Below are 23,924 nucleotides of genomic sequence, written 5' to 3'. Positions count from 1 at the left end.
AGCTCCAAGACATGGGCACTGTGGGCATGGACTGTTCAATAAATAATAATGTCATTGTGTCTCCAAAGGCCCATTTAATATTTCACACTCAAACTTTCAAATTTAAGATGCCCACATAGTACCTTTCCCAAGAATACCATACATTAAATTACTGAACTGTGCTTCATGAATTTGTTCATGGTTTACCTGACAGAGACTAAGCCCCTGCTCAGTCATTCTCAATAATATCTATGAAGTTGATGCCAACCCACAATCAGCAGAATATATTTTCAACTGTCACACTAACCGGGTGATCAGATCTTCCATCTCAGAATCGAAGGACGCACATGTGAGATAACTGCCTAGCACTGGGGCTGCAGGCTTCTGAAAGGGAGAAATTTTCTTCTATGCAAGCTACAACTAAATTCTCAACCTTGGTCTGCATACCCATGGTCTAAAAACTTTTTTGGCCATTCCCAACAGTGGCAGAGAAAGCATATTCAATTCACAGTCATTTATGATTTGGGGTTTTATTTCTGTATAAAAATGGGATAATTTTTAAGGACTTCAAAGTCCTTCAAATCGTGTTAGGGTAGTAATTTACCCCTGCCAGAATCAGTTTATTGGAATTCCTAAGTAAATAATTGTGAAAAGGAGAAGGAGGTGAAAACCATGGTTGTAGAAAATTTGGGACCAAAAGAGAATCAATCCTATATAACACTGCTTGCCTTAAAAAAAAAAAAAATTTGCACCAAAGCTTTCTTCATTTGAGCAGTTGGTTTTGTTCCCTGACTGCTCTCCCACATATCTAAGCGCAGTGAGTACATTCCCAACTCCTACTGCCAAGTTAAAATGAAAACGTTCTCAGTCTAGAAATGATTGAGGTGGTTTTCTTTAATCAAATTAGAGCAGCCAAATGTTCCTTTCAAAGGTAACTGTCTACTCTGCAGCTGTATGCAAACTACCACATCAAATGTGAGGGGAAAAAAAATAGCGATAGAATTGTGTCCTTACAGTACAGTGCTGGCTGCAGGGATGGAGAAACAAAAGCATTAGTACAGCTAAGAATTACATTCACAGTGAGCTTCCAGAAATATGCTGACTTCACAAACTGTGAACAATGTATTGAAACTTCCAGCATATAATTAGTTATTTTGGGGAGGGGAGGAACATGGGGGAAATTCCCCCTTAAAAACAGCTAAGCAGCAACAGATACCTTGAGTCATTTACCCTACTGACCAAAGCCTCAATGAGAAACATTAAACGACTTCACACACACAAAAATCTCATAGACCTTGCTTTTTCACTTCCTGTCTCCATCAAAAATACACTACAGTGAGTAATCTTGAGTATCCAACAAGCTTCAATTAAGCTTGTAATAATTCATTTACATGCAAAATTTATTCTTTTAAATCATCAAGACATGGGAAATTCCTGCAAAGAACTAATTCATAGTGAGTTTATTTTTTCAGTTTTTTTCTCTTAAGAAAAATCAACTGGTTAACATTCCCAGTATGATGCCAAATTAGTTATTACACGTGTATGGGTTTATACCAGCTGTTGGCTTTAGGGATGGAATATTAACAGCATGAAAATCTAGAATGATAATGAATTTAGACAGCCAGGTGCAACAGGTAACGGAAGAAAGAGATGATGTTTTTCTACATTTATAGCTCCTTTCCAGATGATTATACTGTCCTCCAAATTAGGGAATGTGGCAAAAATAGCTATACCACCTACCCAGTTTTCATAAAAACTAATGGATACACAAGGCAGTAAGAAAGCAAAAGGGTTAAGACTTATTCACCCGCCATTAACAACCAGGAATTGGACAAACATATGAAACAACTGTTTTCAGATACTGGACTACAGGTTGCACCCCTGAGACAACGGAAACAAATGAGGTGAGCCCTAGACTGCCCTGGCTTTATGCTTGGAGGCAATTTCCAAACCACGGGCACAGGGAGGAGGAACAGCCTGTGAGGTCCATAATCTGAATTGAGTAGGTAGAGATCAGAGTTGAGAAGACAAGGAAGTCAAGGTGACTAAAATTTGTGAGACAGAGTACTGAAGAAAAAGCTACCCAGAAAAAGAGCTTCAGAAATCTACCTGGGATTTATTGAGCTCTTGCCTGAATATCAACCTGCACATGTGGAACTGCATGAAGCCAGCCGAAACACTGCTTCTGAGGAAGAACAATTACCAGGATGGTGTAAACTGAATGAATCCTAGACCTCACACGAGGCAAGAAATCTTTCTAGTTCCCACTAACCAAAGAGGAGAGACCACAAAAGGGTAATGCCACCTTAGTAGTGGGCCTTAACTAGACGTGAAGTAAAGCCTAACGTAAAGTAGTTCCCCTCCTCATTTTACAAAAACTAAAAATAAGCCTTGGAAAGATCAAACTGAACTGCAAGTAACTTTACTGCCCATCAGAACAAAGTTCAACATTCTTTAAAAGAATGGAACAAAATCAAGCAGTCAACAATGTAATATTCACAATGCTTGGCATCCAATAAAAAAAGTATTAGATATGCATGCATATAGGAAAATGTAGCCCATAACCAGGAGAAAAATCAATCAATAGAAATAGACCCAGAAATAACACAGATTATGGAAGAGCAGACAAAGACGTTAGAGCAACTATTATAAATACGCTCAAAGACTTACAGGAAAACATGAACATAATGAGAGGAAAATGGGAGATATTTTTAAAAGAATCAAACTGAACAAATGCCAAGATAGACTATATGGACCAAAACAAGTCTTAACTTTTAAAAAGGTAAAATCATATAGAGTTGTTCTCCGATCACAAAAGAATTTAATTAGACAGAAAGGTATTTGAAAAATCCTGTATATGTTTGGAAATTTAAAAACACAAATCTAAATAACTCACAGGTCAAAGAAGAAATCACCAAAATAGGGCTAAAATATTTTGAATCACATGAAAATGGAACCACAATATGTCAGCATTTGTGGGAAGCAAATAAAACACCATAAATGCTTATATTAGAAGAGAAGACGAACTTCCCTGGTGGTCTGGTAGGTAAGACTCTGCACTCCCAATGCAGGGGGCCCAGGTTCGATCCATGGTCGGGGAACTAGATCCTGCATGCATGCCCCAACTAAGAGTCCACTTGCTGCAACTACGAAGTCCATATACCACAACTAAGAAGCTTGCATGCTGCAACTATAAGCCCGCATGCTGCAACTAAAAGATCCCACATGCCGCAATGAAGATCCTGCGTGCCATGACTAAGACCCAGCGCAGCCAAAATAAATAAGTAAATAAATATTAAAAGAAAAATGAAGAGAAGAAAATTGTAAAAACAATGAACTAGGCTACTATTTTAAGACGCTAAAAATAAGAACAAATTAAACCCAAAGTAAGTAGGAAAAGGAAATAAAACTAAAAGTAAATATCAGTGGAATAGACACTAGACAAATGATAAAGAAAATTAATGAAACCAAAAACTGGTTTATCATCAATAAAACTGACAAAAATCTACCTGTATTATCAAGAAAAAAAAGGGAGAACATACAAATTATTAATATCAGAAATGAAAGGTAGGGGAGGGACTTCCCTGGTGGCACACTGGTTAAGAATCTGCCTGCCAATGTAGGGGACACAGGTTCAATCCCTGGTCCAGAAAGATCCCACATGCCGCGGAGCAACTAAGCCCATGTGCCACAACTACTGAGCCTGCGCTCTAGAGCCCACGAGCCACAGCTACTGAGCCTGCGTGCCACAGCTACTGAAGCCCATGCGCCTAGGGTCCGTGCTCTGCAACAAGAGAAGCCACCGCAATGAGAAGCCCACGCACCGCAACGAAGAGTAGCCCCCGCTCACCTCAACTAGAGAAAACCTGCGCGCCTAGAGCCCATGCTCCGCAACAAAGAGTAGCCCCCGCTCGCTGCAACTAGAGAAAACCCACGTGTAGCAACGAAGACCCAATGCAGCCAAAAAAAAAAAAAAAAAAAAGAAATGAAAGGGGGACATCACTACAGATTCTACACATTAAAAAGATAAGAAGGGCTTCCCTGGTGGCGCAGTGGTTGGGAGTCTGCCTGCCAATGCAGGGGACACGGGTTCGAGCCCTGGTCTGGGAAGATCCCACATGCCGCGGAGCAACTAGGCCCGTGAGCCACAACTACTGAGCCTGCGTGTCTGGAGCCTGTGCTCCCAACAGGAGAGGCTGCGATGGTGAGAGGCCCGCACACCGCGATGAAGAGTGGCCCCCGCTTGCCGCAACTAGAGAAAGCCCTCGCACAGAAACGAAGACCCAACACAGCCAAAAATAAATAAATACATTAAAAAAAAAAAAAAGATAAGAAAATTCATTGCAACTCTATTTACAATAGCCAGGACATGGAAGCAACCTAAGTGTCCATCATCGGATGAATGGATAAAGAAGATGTGGCACATATATACAATCGAATATTACTCAGCCATAAAAAGAAACGAAATGGAGTTATTTGTAGTGAGGTGGATGGAGTTAGAGTCTGTCATACAGAGTGAAGTAAGTCAGAAAGAGAAAAACAAATACAGTATGCTAACACATATATATGGAATCTAAGGAAAAAAAAAAAGGTCATGAAGAACCTAGTGGCAAGATGGGAATAAAGACACAGACCTACTAGAGAATGGACTTGAGGATATGGGGAGGGGGAAGGGTAAGCTGTGACAAAGTGAGAGAGTGGTATGGACATATATACACTACCAAACGTAAAATAGATAGCTAGTGGGAAGCAGCCGCATAGCACAGGGAGATCAGCTTGGTGCTTTGTGACCACCTAGAGGGGTGGGATAGGGAGGATGGGAGGGAGGGAGATGCAGGAGGGAAGAGATATGGGAACATATGTGTATGTATAACTGATTCACTTTGTTATAAAGCAGAAAATAACACACCATTGTAAAGCAATTATACTCCAATAAAGATGTTTAAAAAAAAAAAAGATAAGAAAATAAAGATAAAGAATTTATGCCAATAAACCTAAAAACCTAGATGAAACATATGAATTCCTTGAAAAACACAAGTTATAAAAGTGATTCAACCTATATGGGCCCATGTCCCTTAAGGAAATAAAATCTGAAGTTAATAACCTTCCCACAAGGAAAATGACTTCACTGGTAAATTCTATTAATTGTGTAAAAAGAAAATAATACTAATGCTACATGAAATCTTTCAGAAAATCTTTCAGAGAAGCTGGAAACACTTATTAACTCATTTTATGAGGCCAGCATTACCTCCAAACCAAAACTTGAGACATTAAGAAAAAAGTAAATTATAGAATATCCTTCATGAACAGAGATGTAAAAATTCTTAGCAAAATTTCATCAGGCAAAATTGCAAAAACAATTTTCAAAAAGAAGAAGAAAACAGTTGGAAAACTTACGCTACCTGATTTCAAGACCTACTGTAAGACTATAGTAATCAAAACATCATGGCATTGGCAAAAATACAGATATATAAATCAATGGAACAGAACAGAGAAGCCACAAATAGACCGAAATTTATATGGTCAATTGATTTGTGACAAAGGTGCCAAGGTAATTCAAAATGGAGAAGGCACAGTCTTTTTAACAAATGGTGCTAGAACAGATGGATATCCATATAGGAAAAAGGTGAACCTTGACTCTTACCTCAAGCCACACACAGATTTAACTTGAATGTATCATAGACTTGACATAAAAGCCAAAGCTATAGAATTCTAGAAGAAAACATGAAAAAATCTATGTGCCTTTGGGGTAAGCAAAGGCAGGATACAAAGAAAGCATAAACCATCAAAGAAAAAAATGATAAACTTTGGAAAAATTAAAATCTCCCCTTTGAGAGACACCATTAAGAAAATGAAAAGGCAAACCAAAGACCTGGAGAAAATATTTGCAAGTATATACACCTGACAAAAGACTATTCCAGAATACATTAATAACTCTTATAATACAATAGGATAATCCAGTTTTTTTAATGGTCAAAATATTTGAATAGATACTTCCGAAAAGAAGGTAAGAGAATGGCCAATAAGCAAATGAAAAGATGTTCAACAACACTAGTCATTAGGTAAATGCAAATTAAAACCACAATGTGGTATCAGTTCACACCTAATATAGAATGGTTAAAATTAAAAGGAATGACAATACCAACTGTTGAGTAGGATGCAAATCAAGTGGAACTTTCATACATTGCTGGTGGAAATGTAAGATGGTACAACCAGTTTGGAAAAGTTTGGCAGTTTCTTTGAAAATTAAACACACATTTGCCATACAAGCCAGTAAACCACTTCTAGATATTTCCCTAAATGAAATGAAAGCATGTGTCATATCAACACAAAGATCTGTACATGAATGTTCATAGCAGCGTTACTCATAATAGCCTCAAACTGGAAGCAACACAAATAACCATCAACAGGTGAATGGATAAACAAATTATGGCAAATCCATATAATGAGAAAGAACGTACTACTGACAGAGTCAACATGAATGAATCTCAAAAATATCTGTGAAAGTCAGATACAAAAGAACGCAATACTGTTTGATACCATGTGTATGAAACTCTAAAAAGGACAAATAAAATCTATAATGACAAAAAGAAGATTAGTGGTTGCCAGGGGTCCAGGTAGAGAAAGGAGACTGACTGCAAAGGGTCCTAAGGGAACTTTTGGGGTAAAGGAAATGTTTTAGATCTTGATTGTGATGGTGGTTTATATGAGAGCATAAATTTGTCAGACCTCATAAAAAACACACTCTTAAAATGGATGTCTTTTGGGACTTCCCTGGTGGCACAGTGGTTAAGAATCCACCTGCCAATGCAGGGGACACGGGTTCGAGCCCTGGTCCGGGAAGATCCCACATGCCGCGGAGCAACTAAGCCCACGCGCCACAACGACTGAGCCTGTGCTCCAGAGCCCACGAGCCACAACTACTGAGCCCACGTCCTGCAACTACTGAAGCCCGCGTGCCTAGAGCCTGTGCTCCTCAACAAAGAAAAGCCACCACAAACAATGAGAAGCCGGTGCACCGCAACAAAGAGTAGCCCCCGCTCACCGCAACTAAAGAAAGCCCGCAGGCAGCAACAAATACCCAACGCAGCCAAAAATAAATTAAAAAAAAAAAAAGGATGTCTTTTACTGTATGTAAATTATATCTCAATAAACTTGATTTTTTAAAAAAGCAAAAGAATATCCAAACATTACCAGGCATTTAAGGAATCCAGCAACAGGAAAAACAAAAAAGTTAGAAACAAAATGCTGACTAAAACAGAGGTAATATGGAGAATTTTTTTCAAAATTTAGAGCAATTAAAGAACATATTACACCCATAAAATGGATGCTTTTCAAAAAAACAAACAAGCAGAGAACAACAACAAAAAAGATGGTGTGAAATTAAAAATATAACTGCAAAAAAAGTAAAGTCAATGGATGTTTAGAAAATAATATAGAAGATTTCTTTAGAATAGAGCAAAGCAAAACCAAAAACAAATAGAATAATTAGAAAATAGAGGAAAAGAAGGTAAGAGACATAGAGATCAATCTGTAAGACTGACCTTTAAGAGACTGAGAGGTCCCAACTGAAAGACAGCATCTGACTAACAGGAGAAACTCAGAAAGAAAGAACAGGACAAATAGAGAAAGAAGTAATTTTTAAAAATAAAATAAATACGCACATAGAAAGATCCCAAGGAATGCCCAGCAAGTTGAACTTAAAAAAGCACCACATCTAGTCACATATTTCTGAAGAACACAGCCTAGCAGCTTCCAGACAAAAAAATTCACTAAAAACTAATTAGAAAATCATATTGGTAGATGATTTCTCATTGGCAACACTGAATACAGAAAGAGCAATGTTCTGTGGCAAAATTTTTCATCCTAGATTTCTAAAAACAGTCAAGTCATAATCTAATGAGAGGTTCAACAAAGATGTTTCCAAATAGGTGAGGATTCAGAAAGTGTACCTCCCATAAACAACTTCTTAGGAAGTTACTCACAAATGTACACTAGCAAAAGAAGGGTGTGAATCACTAAAGAGGAAGAGACAGGATGCAGGAATGAGTGGTTCTAAGTCAGAGGAGTAGTGAAAAAAATCCCAGGAAGACAACTGTTCATCAAGCCTGTAAATAACCAACCCAAAGTGAACCAAAACTTCAGAGAAACTTCAGGAAATGGGGCAATTCAACAGAAACAGATGGTATGATGAAGTGTTTGAAAAGAAAAAGTTTAGGCTGTGATAAAGGCAAACAGTACAAGAAAAACAGAAAGGCAACTATAAACTCCAGGAAAAACAAAGCAACACAAAAAAGTCATGGTTTGAAAAAGCAGTACACTAAAATAGGGTGTAATTTTTTTAAAGTGATGCAGAATAAGAAAAGAAAATCCAGATGTCTTTATTTAAGAAAGAAGGACTCCTTCAGCCTCATAGGGTTATAACATTGAACCTACACTTGTGGTTGCAAAACAATGCAAATGTTTAACAACTCTAGCAAAGTAGCTGATAGAAGTTGTGATGTTAAAGGGAGTTACAAAGGTAGAGGAAAGATTAGGGAAATAAAAAAATTCTTCTCTTACTAAATGCCGGATCAAGAGATACTATCAAAAGAGAAAGAACAAAAAAATGATGTTTAAGGATATTATTTTAAATCATTATAAAAAATAAAAATATCCCTATATAACAAAAGATTAAGGAGATAAACAGGGAGTAGTATTGATGAGCTAAATCTTCATCTTTCAGAGTAGGAAGCCAATAGCTATTATCTGAAGTTTAGATATCAAGAAATAGAGCATAGCACATTATCTACATTTACGGGCGAAGGAACTACCAGAAGCACCAAAAATAGAGTTAAAAGAAGTTGTATCTGAGTACTGGGCATAGGGATAGGTGGGACAGGAGCCTTGCTTTTTTATCATATACTCTCCTATACTAATCACCAAGCACGAATGTCATGATTACCAAAAAAAGGGAGGGCACAAATTCTTTAATATTTTCTAATAAGAGATGATATATGTCCCGTCCCCTTGAATCTGTGGGGCTTTGAACTCACTTTTTTTTTTTTTTAATTAATTAATTAATTTATTTATGGCTGTGTTGAGTCTTCGTTTCTGTGCGAGGGCTTTCTCTAGCTGTGGCAAGCGGGGGCCACTCTTCATCGTGGTGCGCGGGCCTCTCACTATCTCGGCCTCTCTTGTTGCGGAGCACAGGCTCCAGACGCGCAGGCTCAGTAATTGTGGCTCACGGGCCCAGTTGCTCTGCGGCATGTGGGATCTTCCCAGACCAGGGCACGAACCCGTGTCCCCTGCAATGGCAGGCAGACTCTCAACCACCGCGCCACCAGGGAAGCCCTGAACTCACTTTTAACCAGCAGAACATGGCAAAAGTAACACTGTCTGTTCCTAAGGACACTGAGTGGCTTTTGGAGCCATGAGCCGCCATGTAAGTCCAATTACTCTGAAGCCTTGATGCTGGGAGGAAGCCCAGGACACATGGAGAGGCAAGGTGTAGGTGCTTTGATCCACAGCCCCAGCTCAGGTCCTAGCCTACATCAACCAGCTTGCATGAACACCAGACTTGAGAATGAAGACATCATCTCAACATGAATCAAACCCCTAGCTGCTGTGTCAACTCCAGCTGAAGCCTCAGACATCACAAAGATAAACCATTCTCACTGTGCTCTGTTCCCCAGCCACTGAATCCTTGAACATAAGAAAATGGTTGTTTTAAGCCCCTAAATTCTGGGGTAATTTACTACACAGCAATATTTATCAGAATAATTTCTTTAACAGAAAATGTAATTACTTTAAATAAAAAATGACAAATGACTCCCTTGGTATTCTACTTCAGTAACAACTCCTTGCAACATACCTGACAATCGACTGGGACCACCACAGATTTTCACCCTATTCTATCCCATCTTTTCCTATTCCATTCTATTCCATTCTTCCCTTTTTTCCTTCCTCTTCTGCTTTTTTCTCCTTTTCTTTCCATTATTATTAGTAGTAGTAGTAGTCATAACTAAGTAATGTCAGACCCCTTAGATGATGATAATCAACTGATCTAAGCAGAAAAGAAAGGTGCTTGGAATGGCAGCACCAAATAGGAGTATTGGGACAAGGTTCATGATGGGACTAGCCACTTGTAAGGACAGCTACAGCCGCTTATACAACTTTACAACTTATGTCAAACTCTTGAAGAGAATGTATGTCAATCCTTTTTATAAAATTTCACAACCCAGAGAATCTGAAACTATGTCTTAAAATTCCCACCAAAACATCTAAGTCAATTCTGCCGCAAATGATACGACCATATAAAATGCCAGTTAATATTGTTTATATAAAATTATGTTCATAATTGAATGAAAACATCAGTGGAAGAATTAGTTCAGAGAGGATATATCTTAGTGTCCAGTCTACTTGCTAATCATTAAATTATTAAATAACTCCTAATCGCTAAGTCATAATCCAATTTATTACTATAATTATTAGAGACTATATAATCCTATAATTTTAAATGCAATACTAATGAGTGAATAGAAAAATAACATATGTGCTAAATTTTGGTGTTAATATACACTTTTACTCTCATAAAACTTGTGTAAAAGAGTAATCTTTGCTCACAGTTTAATTGTTCAGTAAGTCACTCAACAGATATTTATGTGCCAGGCACTGTTCTAGATATTGGGGATAAAAGCACTGAACAAAATGGACAAAAATTCCTGCCCTCATGGAGCTTATGTTCTAATGGGTAACTTACATTCTATATTAATTCATGCATTACTTCAACATATTTGAGTGCTAGGCACAATGGACAATGTAAAGATGGCTAAAATAAGGCTCCCAAGAAAAAGCAATCAGACAACTATGACATTTTATCATTATGGAATTAAAAGAATGATAGTCTGAGTTTACTTACTCAACAAGCACTGGCTGTGGTCTTTCCAAACGTGCCAGAATTTTCATCTACTTTCAGATCACTAGGTTTCAAATTTTGAAGTCTAAGAAAATTCAGATTTACGTAAGCAATGCCAGGTTCTGTCACTGTTTTACATCTTCACCATACACTATCTCTCACCTCCACCTCAACTTAGTTCATCTTCTGCCACATTCTTCCCTCCTTTTAATGAGCATGTGGTCCTTTCAGTTCATAAGATACATCTCTTGACCACTCTCTACTGGCCTAATGATGGTTTCATCTCTCAATTTTATTTTATCAACTAAAGTGGGAAAAAAAAAAACTATACCATTTTTCATAAACAAAGATGCGACTCTTGACTCATCTCAAAAATCCTGTTTTTCTAGGATCAGGAATTGGTACCACCGAATCAACCATGCTTTTGTATAGTTCTCCTGGAAACCAATCCCATCCCTCTGAGTCAATCTTTTCCTCTTTGCAAAACTAACTGGTTTAGTTGAGGACCCAACTGGCATCATCAACCCTAAGTTCTAGTCTAATGAACTCTTGGTTAGCTAAATTACCACTGATTAAATTTCATGGGCTTCAAATAATTTGTAATGACTAGCAGGATGTCGCAACTCTTTTTTGTGTCTTAATATGTAAGAAGTGTGTTATTTCAAAGAAGGGATGCTGTCCTAGTTCTTTAAGGGGACTTCCATAATTTAAATACACTTCATTCATGATCAGCAACAACAGTCCATTCTAGCCCAATCTCTAAATCTATCTCTTGGTTTCTTATGGCTCAACAAGAAAACATCCCATTTTTACCCAAGGCTATTTAATAACTTCTTTAAGTGATTCTACACAGTTGGAACATAGATGACATCATCTAAAACTCTCACCTTGAAACTACTCAGATAGTTTCTTGATTTCCACCAAAAATTTTTAAAATGTATTGGTCAGAGACAATAACCTAAAATTTTAAATGCAAAGATGTCTTTTGTTTTTCTTGTTCTGTTGCTGAACAGGGTTAAGTGTTAACGTTCCCAACTTTACACTTTTATACCTTCTAAAAAGAAAACATTTTAGGAAAAGTAAATGTTTTATACTAATCATTAGGAATACCTAACAGAAATTTTTGAGATTACTTAGCAATCAAAGGAAACAAAATAAAAAATATATTTCACTAGAGATTACTGCCCCTGAAAGAGAACTGCTTCCTTTCTGTGGATAGATCTTAATGACTTAAACACAGAATATATGAAACGAAATTTGAAATGTCACAAGGCAGTCATGCCATAAGAGCCTCAGAAAACAAATAAGCAGAAATTCCAATGTGTAACATAAAAAGGAATAATTCTGTTTGAGATTTTGAAATTAAAAAAGAGAGGGAGAAAGAACAAACAAAGAATTCAACTCCTCTTTGAGTTAATTTGAATAGTGAAATAAAAAAGAAATCATCCCAACAATTTTGACAATGTGTTCTCAGGAGTGCTGTGTCCTCAGACCTGCCCACAATAAATCCATTAATGAACAGGATACAGTATTGGGTAAAGGCGACACAAATTACCAATACATAGATTAAAGATTGTACTTTACTATAATTACTATAAATCCAATACTTTTCAGAAATACCTAGTTCCATTCATACTTTCACATTGTTGGGGGGGGGGGGGGCGGGGATGAAAGCACTACCAATCAGCAATACAGATATCTGTGTACATGTCAGTTTCCTCCACAAAATTATAAACTACTCAAGGGCAGAATTTGTTTTGTTAATATCTTATATTTGTATAATATTTGACCTTCATAGACATAATTCCATTTGATCATAGTAACTCTCAGGTCAAAAGAGTTGTAATAATTTCTATTTTATTGTGGGAAACTCCAGGTCACTCAGCTAATAGACAGAGGAGTCAGAATAGAATCGATTATTCTCTTAGCCCATGACTGGGAACATTTTTTAAACTTATGACAATGGAAAATTTCATATATATGCAAATGAGGAGAGAATAGTATAAAGAACTTCCACAGCTTCAACAATGTTCAGCTTGTTTCAGCTCTACTCCATTTTGAAACAAATTTCAGAGTTAATACCATTTTGGGGGTAAACATTTCAAGATGTAGGTACTTTCTGTAATCACTGTCAATCATGTTTAACAAAATGCTTAATATGGCAGATAATCAATAAATACTTGTTGAAAGCTATAGATCTTGCATATGCTTTCAGACATTATTACCCAATTCCGACTAAAAAAAAAATCAATTCTGAATTCCTAGATGGCACATACTCATTCATTCATTCACAGATATTTATTCTGGGCTACAAGATGCTGGTCACCACGTTAAGTGCTTGGGATACAGCAAGGAACAAGAAAACAAGGGTTTTTCCAGTACAGAAAGCCAAATTAGTGGGGAAAAAAAGTAAAAGAATTCAAGCAATTGATTAAAGTGTATCCAGAATACCCTATATTCTTACATTAAAAAATGTGCAAATTATTTTCAACTTTTACTGAATGTGTGCACATTTCCTAATGTGAATGTCTTCTCTACAGTATGTAAATTAAGTCCAAGACTGTACAGTTAACTATGGGAATTACTTAAATTTTAAAACTCACTTTAATATAAACTATAAAGATTGGAATAAAACAAAAATGAAACTTTCTCTTTTCAGTATTATTATTCCCAGGAAACCAAGTAAGCATAACCCAATATACAGATCCATTTTCCCTCTTTATTTGACACTCCTTAGTATTAACATTCATGTGATGGAAATAATCCACGTGGTCCCTTCCTTAGTAACTGGACGTCCTTTCCATTATTTCATTCACTTGTTCATTAACTCATTTTATTTCCACTGGATGTAGAATGTAAACAGACATGACCCAAAACACATTCCCTGCCTCAAGGAGCTCACAGCTGGGGTGTGGAAAATGGTGGGTGGGGGGAAGATTAATATTATATCTTAAATAACAGACATAATAATATTAAAGAGCAGACATATACTACATGCCATAAGGGAGGGCCAAAGTTGTCAGGGTTCAAAGGAAGCAGACATTTTATCCAAATGAAGGTATTAAGGAGTACACCACACACAAAAAAAGGTGGCATTAGAGCTTGGTTCTGAAGGATGCTTCAACAGGTGGAAAGAGTGGTACAGGGAGGAACACTGTGAACACATTCTGAGATCAGCCCCAACTGAAGTCGAAGAGGTGATGGCAAGGAGCATATATATATATATGTAGGGGAAATGGACTCGTCAGTCTGACTGTAGGATACATGCAGCAAATGCCCACGAAGAACACAAGGAAATCCTATCAAAGTTGAAGCTAGTACTGAAGATGAAAAAATGGACAGTCACAGGGAGAATTTAAAATATCAATAAGTATTTGAATGCTCTTATTATATAGCCTTGGTATACAGATACTGTATAGTTAATATCAATAATCTCCCAGTGTTTAGCCGGAGATACCTACTAATGCTATATGCAACTCTAAAAGGATGAAAAGTTCTCATCTAAGGGGTTTATAATTTAATTTATTCTACATCATTCATTCAGGAAACATACTGGGCAACTAACAGTACGGACACTGTTATTTAGGAATATAAAAGATACATACAATCCTTGTCTTCAAGTCAGCAAACATAAAGTCATTAAACAGAAAATACTTTTCTATCCCAAGGGAATGTTTTCTAATATGCAATGACCATTAGTCATCCTGTCCTGTTAACACTGGATATAAACCTGCGTTTCAACCTTAGTTATCCTCAGTTTGTATCTACAATGCATATAATTACGGAATAAAATAGCTGACTAAAAATAAGACAATTCTTTTATGCATTTACAAAACAATTCCTACACAGGCCAAAGGGGGTTGGATTAGGTTAAACCTAAGACCCTCTTCAATGAAAAAATTCTTATACTGTGATTCTAACTCTACTGAACTAAAATCCTTTAGGAAGGGTAAATTGGAATCAATAATTAAAATGGCTACTTAAATGACAAAGTCAGTTATTGTCCAAATTTAGGTAAACTACTAAGTGTTTAATAATGATGCCATCCCAAATGGACTTCCAGGCTACTACTGCACACACACAGATTCCTGCCACATGCCTTAAGGTGCCTTTATTTCACCTCAATGGAGAGCAGTTACATGTGCAGCTGGTAAAACAAAATCAAGTATGGTAGCACATTGGTGACATTGAAAACAACTGCCCAGTGGCTCTTATAAAACTCCTCCCTCTGACTGCTCACCTGCCTGCCCCAGCAGACTTAGCATCTATAGAACACCACTCAAATGGTAACCTTTATGTAGGTAGGCTTGTTACCAACCACCTGTGTCCATTTTCAGTGCCGCCTCCTGCCCCTTGAACATAGCCCAACATTACCAATACTACCTTCTTCTACTGCCACTCCTCCTGCACCCAGATTTCATCTCTGCTACGTTCTACCACAGCAGGAAGCTCACAATTAATTTCCGTCCTAAGAAGACTGAGAAGCTTATCTGAACTTCATAAGAAATAGAAATCGTGTTATTAGTTCTTCAAGAAGCATGGGTAACACATATTTGCTTAGGTGTCTAGAGGTTGTTATGCTGCCTAATTTTCAAGTATTATGGTATTTATTTCACTAAATGGGTATTAGATGCCAGAGCCGCATTATGTAATAGCTCATTCATAAGACGAGTACCAAGCATTTAGATGTTAACTATTCTCTGTCTAAAATGAATTCAATATTACTTAATTATTTAACTACATTATTTACCCATATTATTATTTAACTCCAGCTATTTAAATGATCATAGTTATTACCCAACTTCCTTAAAAGCAGAATTTAATGGATAATCATCACACTTTTTACAGATTTACTTCAGTAAGGCATACTGCAGAATTCAGGAATTTCCTGAGTTGATATGTCATTTATTCCTGGCAAACTATCACCTTTGTCTACATATAGCTCATATTTTCCGAACTAGAAATGTACTCACTTGAGTTAACTTCTTCCACCAAACAAAAAGAATTATTTTAAAATTGCTACTCAGATTTTAGAGAAAGTCAACGACTTTAAAACGGCATGACAGACAAGCTGCCTGACCTCTGACCTTTAGGTTCTTTATCTATAATAATAAAAGGGTTGAAAGACTTCCAAAGTATCTTTCAACCCTAATATTCATGAGTTTCAACGACACTGTGAGTACTGGATGTTTCGTTCTTAAAAAACATTCCTAGGAAATCATCAATAGTGAGGCATATTTTTTTAAGGGTAATTTACTTTTAACAAGGAGTCTATTTTCATAGATATCCATTTACCCTTGTCTTAAACATAAGAAAATACACCAAGAGATATTCACATTTATACAAGTTTCCCTTTTAGAAGCCATTTTCTCCTTGATAGAGAACTTCTAGTCATTCCATGGTGATAATAGTTGTGTAAAAAGGATACAGTGCAATCAATGGCAACAATTCAGCACTACCAAGTTCTTCTGCAGGAACAAGGAATGGGCAGAACATCATTGTGAAAATGTGTATTTACTAAATAAGCTCAATAAATTGGGACTTCTCAAGGAACTGTTAGAGAATGAAAGACCAAACATACTTTTCACATACTGACATTTAAAAAGACAATTTAAACTCCTGCTTTTCCTGCCTTCAATGAAACAAGCCCTAATAAACATATTATTCACCTACAAAACAACACTTTTATTCAGAAGGATTCCCATGAACTAACCCACCTGAGGTTATGATCTAATAATCACTGAGCTGCACGCATTTTTCTGGCGTTTTTAAGCAGTGATTAAATATGCTAATAATCATAATTTAACATATTTAGACACAAGTTTACTCACTGAAATACCATGAGTTTTAGTTTCCTGAACCAGTACTTGAATTTGAATTACTTTTACTGCTACACTAACAAATTTAATCCCTGGAGACAACACTGATAGCACTTACCAGGACTTTGTAATGACATGATACTACCATGTATCGGGGTTATGATGATCATCTTATTTCTTCAAAAACAGGGGAATTACTTGGGAGGAGTAGCCAGGTATGATTTACCCAAGTATCTTTCCCAGCACCTAACCCCATGGTTTTTAAACAGTAGGTCCTTCCTAAATCCTTGTTGAGTAAGTGGAGCTCAAATGTTCGTATCTATTAATTACATGTCAATGTCTTCTTACACAGATCTCTTGGTATGTGCCTAAAGTGAAATTTAATCCCCCCAAAGCATTTGATTCTGATTAGTGTTTTAGTTATCTAACTATTCAATCAGCAAATTCAGGGTAACCAAATTACCACAAATATTAGATGCTCTGAAAAAAATGGTTAGCTTAAATATAGCAAAACAAACCAATGGAAATAAAGAGAACTGAATTTTTAAAAAGATAAAAGAACTGCTCATCCCATTACAAGGTTAAGTTCTGTAAATGTAGAGACTTTTTTTGACTTGTTCACTGATGTATCCCCAGCTTCCAGCAGTGTCTGGCAAATACTGGGCCCTCAGTAAATATTTGATGAATGAATAGATTGCTGATAAAACGTATTATTTTATCTACTATATATATTTAGTTCAGAATGTAAAATAGGATTCATTTGTGGAGTGCAGAAGCTCTAATATAAGCTAATACTGAAGTCTGATTCTGGCAAAGTCTCCAGGATTTGGGATTACCAACTGCAAGATACAAGTAAGTCTACATCCCAGACACTGACTGGCTGATCAAGCCTGGGCCTGGGATGTATCAAGCACAGGTAAGCAAGAATTTCAAGTCACTATCCCTGTGCATGCAGGCAGTACCAGTGCCAGCAATAACAAGACAGTTTTTCTGGCAAATCCATCAAAATTAAATCTTAAACTTTTGAAAAATGAATATGTTTATTATGCTCCTTCAAGCTTAGAGGCTTAACTATCTGTGGGAGGTGCCTATAATCATGATCAATTACTTGTGACTTGAAGGCACTTATTAAGGCATCTGCCCTTTTAAGAAACCTTTAAAGAACCAGCCATAGGACTGTAAAACGGATCCTGCAGGGCAACAATAAATCACAGGTTTGGGGGCCCAACTTTGACAACTCTCCCTTGAAAGGAAAGAATTTGTTGTCACCTGTCCTTGACTTCCTGATCCTGCCTGAACAAATATCAGCATCCTCTAAAATCTGAATTCCTAGTCTAGCTAAGTAAGTCATGGAGGCCAGTAATTGCCCCAAGGCAGAAGTGGAAGAGAAGAAACAGGAAGGAAACAGAACGGAATGGAGATCTGCAGCTCGTGAGGATGACATCATCAATAATTTTCTGAAGTGTCACTGAATTTCATGGCATTTGACTGATGGTCTTTTCTGACAAACTACAGTCTCATTATATTCAAGCAGCTTCTTGGTTCCAAAGCCTGTAACGTCTGGGTTTGAGTATGACTTGTTCTACTGGAAAGGTCAGGTGAACTGATGCCTTACTGGGAACTTTCTCCATGGCAAGGGCCCTACTAACCTGTCTGAACACAAATAATACATGGACGTTTGAAGCATTCTTAAATTTACAAAGTGTTTTCATATACACTATCTCAGTTTCTCCTCACAATTCTTAAGAGGTAGATGTCATCATCACCATTTAACATGTGAAATTAGTTTTAGAAAATGATGCCTTTGTCTTCAACTTGTAAGTATAGTCTCCTAAAATTTCTCAGTATAGAATCCAAGACATGGGTAAGTTAGAAATCTGTAAAGACACACCAACCTCAAGAGAATAAATCAAGAGAATAAGATGGATTAGCCAAAATCTACCAGCACAATGACAAAAACAACCTTCCTTTGTCACAAGAATAAATTGTGCTTTTTAAAGGATGTTACACCGGGGTGCCTCTGTAACACCGCTACAATTGGAAGAACATGATTTTATTTATATACATGATAATCATCCTTAACTGGACACTATCCAAAGGTAACAGACAAAATAAAACAAGAACTTTGGACCTACAATTCTAGTGGTGGAATTCACCCTTTGGGAAGTGTCTAGGTGATTCCACTAGTTACAGGGGACAAAATGTACCCTTCACTTTTCTCTCCAATATCACAAAGACTCCCCAAAAGGGTTTTTGTTGTTTTTCAACAAAGAAAACATACACACAAAAGGTTATCTATTGCTTTTATTTATAATCCCATCTTCCTAAAACACTGATTCCCTCAGTCTCATTATCTTTTGTCCCTCTCTTCTTTACTGGCTAAAATAGAGGTATATTAGGGTCCTATCTTTATAGCCATTTACTACTTTATTTATGTATTTATGATTCTTTGCTGCTCTCTAGCCTGAGTCTGACTGTGTCAGGAACAAAGCACAACACAAATCATCCAACCTGGGATAAGAGGAGACAAACTGAAACCTCCCAGGAAGATTCTGTAGACACTTGGGCTCCCTGAAACTATAGAGGGCTTGGTATTTCAAAGGTCAGCCTTGGGTCTCTCCGCTTTGATGACTAATGTTAAACTGTTTGACCTTTTTACAAAAATATTTAGCTGTGCTTATTTACATAATTTCATCCACAGCACACATACAGTAGTAGACACATATCTGTTGAACGGAACCCTTAGACGGATGAGAAGACAGGAAGAAGACCTCAAGACCTCCTTTTTCGAACATACTACCTTAGGAGTTGAGAAAGGTAAAATCACACCCTGATTTGTAGAAGTTTCTGGGCATTCCTTTTCAGCTTGAAACTATGCACCTCTGTTTTAAAAAGAAAAGGATGACACACCACACAATGTCAAACACACAGTAGGGAAATTCCAGGATCACTAAGAAAACATCATTATCTTAAGTGACACACACTTTGGTTTAATACTGGTTACCACACAAGAGAGGCTATAAGTACTGGTGCCTCCTCACCCACCAGCACAACCCACCCAGGAAAAGCAAGGGCAGGACCTTTAGAATCTAAAGATTCCACAACCTGGACTCACATCTGACCCTTTGGAGAGGGAGTCTAAGGACTATGCCGGCCCAGAGACATAAAGTAATGCAAACAGGTAACATTTTGGGAAGAAATTTTTTAAATGACACAAACTGGGCATCAGCACTGAAGTCCTTAGACCATCAGAAATCCTTATTATTATGCAACGTTAATAAAAAGAAACTGTAGGTGTGACTGGCAAAACTATTCTTAAAAGTTTCTGCACTTTTAAACCTTATTTCTACTAGGCCCCGACAATAAAGTTTTCTTTCTACTAATTATCACCATATCCTCAGACCTCTCACTCATTCTCTCAAAAATTCCCCCAATGTCCGCGGAAACCATGCTGGGGCTGGAGCGGCGCGTCTCAGGTTGGCTTGTTCTGTCCCTAAAAGACGCCCATCTTTCTGGATCCCTTTCAGGGTGGGCAGGGAGAAAACATTTAGAACTTGCACAGCGGCAAGGAGGCCTGCGCAGGTCACATTTTATGACTTGTCTTTCTGTTCGCTGTCTGGCAAGGTCACCGGCTCTGGCTCGTGGCTCTGTCGACAAAACTTACTCTCACTCGGTAAGGTCAACGGGTCGCACCGGGCCTCCCTAGCCGCCCCCCTGCCCCCCAATCTTCGTGGGCCCCAGGATCCCAGGCCCGGCCCTCCCACGGCGCGCGGCCCCCGACGGCGCGGGCGCCGCTCCACCGCTCACCTGACCACGTTGGGGTGCTCGAAGGTCTCCAGGTGCCTCAGCACCGCCACCTCGCGGATGGTAGAGAGCGGCATGCCCTCCTCGCCAGTCTGCACTCGCACGCGCTTCAGCGCCACGAAACGGCCTCCGTTCTTCAGGTCCCGGGCCTTGAACACCTTCCCATAGGCGCCCTCCCCGATCTCCGCCACGCATTCGTACTGCTGGTCGGCACGGCTCAGGCCGTCCTTCTCCATGCCGCCCGGACGCCGCCCGGCGCGGCGCCGCTGGGGCGGGCGGGGGGCGCGCTCGGCTCGCTCGTGGCCGCCGCTCGCCTCCTCCCGGACCCCCCGGCCTGCTCCCTCGCGCCCTAGAGCTCGGTCTCGCTCTCTCTCACCCCCGCCGACTACCGCGGTCCGGCGCTCGGACTCTCGCGGCCGCCGGGGCTGGATGGAGCGACCTCCCCGCGGGCGGGCGCAACCCTGGTGCCGCCGCTGCGAAACTCCGCCTGCCGAGTCGCCGAGGAGCAAGCCGATCCCTCCTCTTCCCTCCCCGAAGCTCAGTCCTCTGTACAGACACCAAGGCGATTACATAGTCTTTGCCCGAGCGCGTCTCACTCCACAGTCCTTCCACCTAAAAGAGGAGACGGGAGGACAAGAAGAAAGTGTAATCAGACATCCCAGGCGCCTTCCTCGGGGTTCCTGTAGACACCCCTCCTCCTCCTTCACGAAGCCCCCTTCGCTACCCTCTGCGAGCTCCTGCCCTCTCCCAGGCCGCTTAATCCTTCCTGGTTCCTCCGAGAAAAGCGAAGTTACTTTTCTTTCCCTGCAGAGCTGGAGCCGTCTTCGCGCGGAGAGGTTGCAGGGGCCCCTCGGGGATGAGCGCGGGGCGCGAGACGCAGTGGAACGAGAGGGGGCGTGCCAAGCAGCCCAGAGTGTGCCGGGAGCGCGGGGGAGGGGAGGCGCCGGGCACGTCAATGTCACGGCTTAATATTTATCCTTATATCATTGTGCTGTGCTGCTACCCTCCCCGCCTGCCCAGGCCTGGAGGTGCAGGGAGAGGGGCTCCTGGGGTGCCGTGGGGCGTTTCGGGGTCGTGCACAACCTGGTGTGGAGAGACCGCGGGTCCACTGGTGTGCGGCCGCAGAATGTGGGTGGGGGCTCCCAGGACCCTGTAACCCGAAGCTGGGAGTGTGCGAGAAGGGGTGGTCAGACATCTGCTCGGAAATTGCTTCCTTTCTTTCCACTTTCAGTTTTTCTACGAGGACACATTTTAAAACGACTTGCACACACAAATGGTCTTTTTAGGGTAAAGGAATCTGGATTGGAAGCGGAATTCTTCCTCCGACCTAGAGGACCTCCCTGGTGGAGACCCATCAGGTCGGGGAGGGCTGGAGCTCCCGCTCCTCGGGGGTGGGTGAGCGACAGGGCCCTGGGGGTGGGGTGGGAAGTCGCCCACGGGACCCTAAGAGTGGGAGAAAGAGGTGTCCACCGCACTTCAGCTTGTCGTCTCCTTGGAGAACAACTTCAGAAGGAAGGCAGCATAACCGTGACTCGCCTAGAAATTTTCAACCGATTGAACCTGAGTAAAACTCAGCCTCCCCTTAAAAGGGGTGGGCGGGGGGAGTAAATGCTGAGCCTCCAGGGGAAAGTGAGAAGGGGTTGCGCCCTTGAGGCCTGGACTCGCGAACCCTTCCCCACTCCCAGGGTCGTCCCCAAAGTAGGCAGCAGAGGTGGCTGCTCCATTCTCCTTTCGGCTTAAGGCCGGGTCCGAACAGCAGCCAGTGGCCCCCCAGGAGCCCCCCACACAACAAAGCGGGGTGGGGGGGGACGACGCACTTTCCCTTCCCATTCAGCTGCAATCCAGGACCCAGGGAACCTCCTCCCCACCGCCGCTTTGGCCTCGGCCGGACATTCGCCACTACAGTCGCGTGTCCGAAATTCTCGGGGCACCTCGGAATTACCTGCCCGGCAACCGCTGGCGCGCTCGCCTTCTGCCAGGCATTATAGAAACAAAATGCGCGACCCCCACGGTCTGCGGGCGGAGGGGCCCGCAGCAAAGACAGAGACCCTCACACTCACTCTATTCAAAACTCTCCTTAAAAGGTGAAGGCGAATCCTGGGGGAGCCGAGGAACGAGCCCCTAGAGCCAGCACCGCGGTCTGAGGCAGGCCGAGGGCCACACAGGTAGCGGAGGAGCCGCCGCAGGCTGCGCAGCCCGCCCCCTCCCGCGGCCCCCCCTCCCCTCCGCTCCCCAGTCCTGACCGCCGCTCGGCAGCGAAGGAAGCGTCGGGGACGTCCCACCCCCGCAGGGAACTGCGCCCGCTGCCCCCGCCTGGCCCCGCACCGCCCGCCCCGGCTCTCCCCCCTCGCTCCCCGGACTGTCGGCTCCGGCGGAGAGAAACGGGAGCAGCAGTGCCTTTTCCCCCCCTCTCCTCCACTTTTTTGTTGTTGTTGTTGTTGCTTTCCCACGCTGGCTGAATGTGACTTGACCCCATTTCAAAAAAGTTTGACATAGTGCTTCAACATTTCCGCATTCCTCCGCGACTACAAAGGCTGCAGCCGCCTCCTTCTGCTTTCTGTCTCTGCTCTCTGTCTTCACACTCAATGAAATCCTTCATGTGCCTCTCCCGAAGCCTGCCAAGCACCGCAAGGGTCGCCACCAGCGCAGCGACAAGAGGCCGCACCGGGGACCACGACTCCCGCGTGTGCGCACAAGCAGATGCGCCCACGTGCACACTGACGGGCGCGGTGCTGGGCCCGAAGGTGCTCACCCCGGGGCGTGCGTTTTAACTTCGATATTTTAAATTAGAAAAGTAAACTGGGAAACTAAAGCAAGCGTGCATCCTTGCGGGGCTTCCAGCCTGGGCACTGGCCGCCTGCGTGCACTCCTCCAAGTGTGCATAACACGCCCGCAGGGGTTGCCAGCAAGAAGTCTGCGTTAACATTTATCTCTTGGTGGGTAAGGTGGAGCCCACACCCGTACCTCAACGAGCTTTCGGGGGACATAAACATAAGGCACCGAAACACATTCTCCCCCATGGAGTCCCCAACAGCAGTGCATTTTAAACCCTAAATGTGGATTATTATGTGAGTTTCCGAGTGGAGCTTGAGTTCCGTTTGAAGAAGCTGGATAAAAAGTGTTTGTGGGTGCGCTTGTGCGCAAGGCTAAGTGTGAGTTGGCACAGGATCTCGGTGTTGGGGGTCGTTCCTCGTGTGGCGTCCTAATCTGGCGTCCTCTAGCCGGATTAGGAGAAACTCCTTTAGCTCCCCAAAACTAGCCCCCATAACTACCCCGCCTCGGTTCGTAAGGGGTTAACCAAAGCCTATTCCGAGAACCTACCTCCCCCCCACCGTCTCCGTCCCCCCTACCCACCCTCGCCTCCGACACCGGCCAAGCCCCCAAATCTCCCCCGGGGACCCTCCCCCAACCCCGCAGCCCACCCA

General features: G+C 41.1%; 1 protein-coding gene across 6 annotated transcripts in view; it reads right to left on the bottom strand.

Annotated features, from left to right (window-relative positions):
- CDK6 (cyclin dependent kinase 6) overlaps nucleotides 1-23,924 on the bottom strand; it is a 233,821-nt gene that overhangs the window by 209,723 nt on the left and 174 nt on the right. Inside the window, exons 1-2 of one of the 6 annotated variants that reach the window (XM_082398551.1) lie at nucleotides 22,560-22,665; nucleotides 20,503-21,111 (exon numbers count right to left, since the gene is read on the bottom strand). In XM_082398551.1, coding sequence (XP_082254677.1) covers nucleotides 20,503-20,735 — 233 coding nt within the window. In that variant the 5' untranslated portion in view covers nucleotides 20,736-21,111; nucleotides 22,560-22,665. Of the gene's footprint in view, nucleotides 1-20,502; nucleotides 21,112-21,223; nucleotides 22,476-22,559; nucleotides 22,666-23,924 lie in introns of those variants that run through there. The other 5 variants (XM_082398552.1, XM_082398553.1, XM_082398548.1 and 2 more) reach the window with 5 other exon arrangements.

This window comes from Balaenoptera borealis (assembly GCF_965194805.1).
Source record: "Balaenoptera borealis genome assembly, chromosome: 7".
Taxonomy (NCBI): Eukaryota; Metazoa; Chordata; class Mammalia; order Artiodactyla; family Balaenopteridae; genus Balaenoptera; species Balaenoptera borealis.
This window is presented reverse-complemented; position numbering and strand designations above follow the sequence as displayed.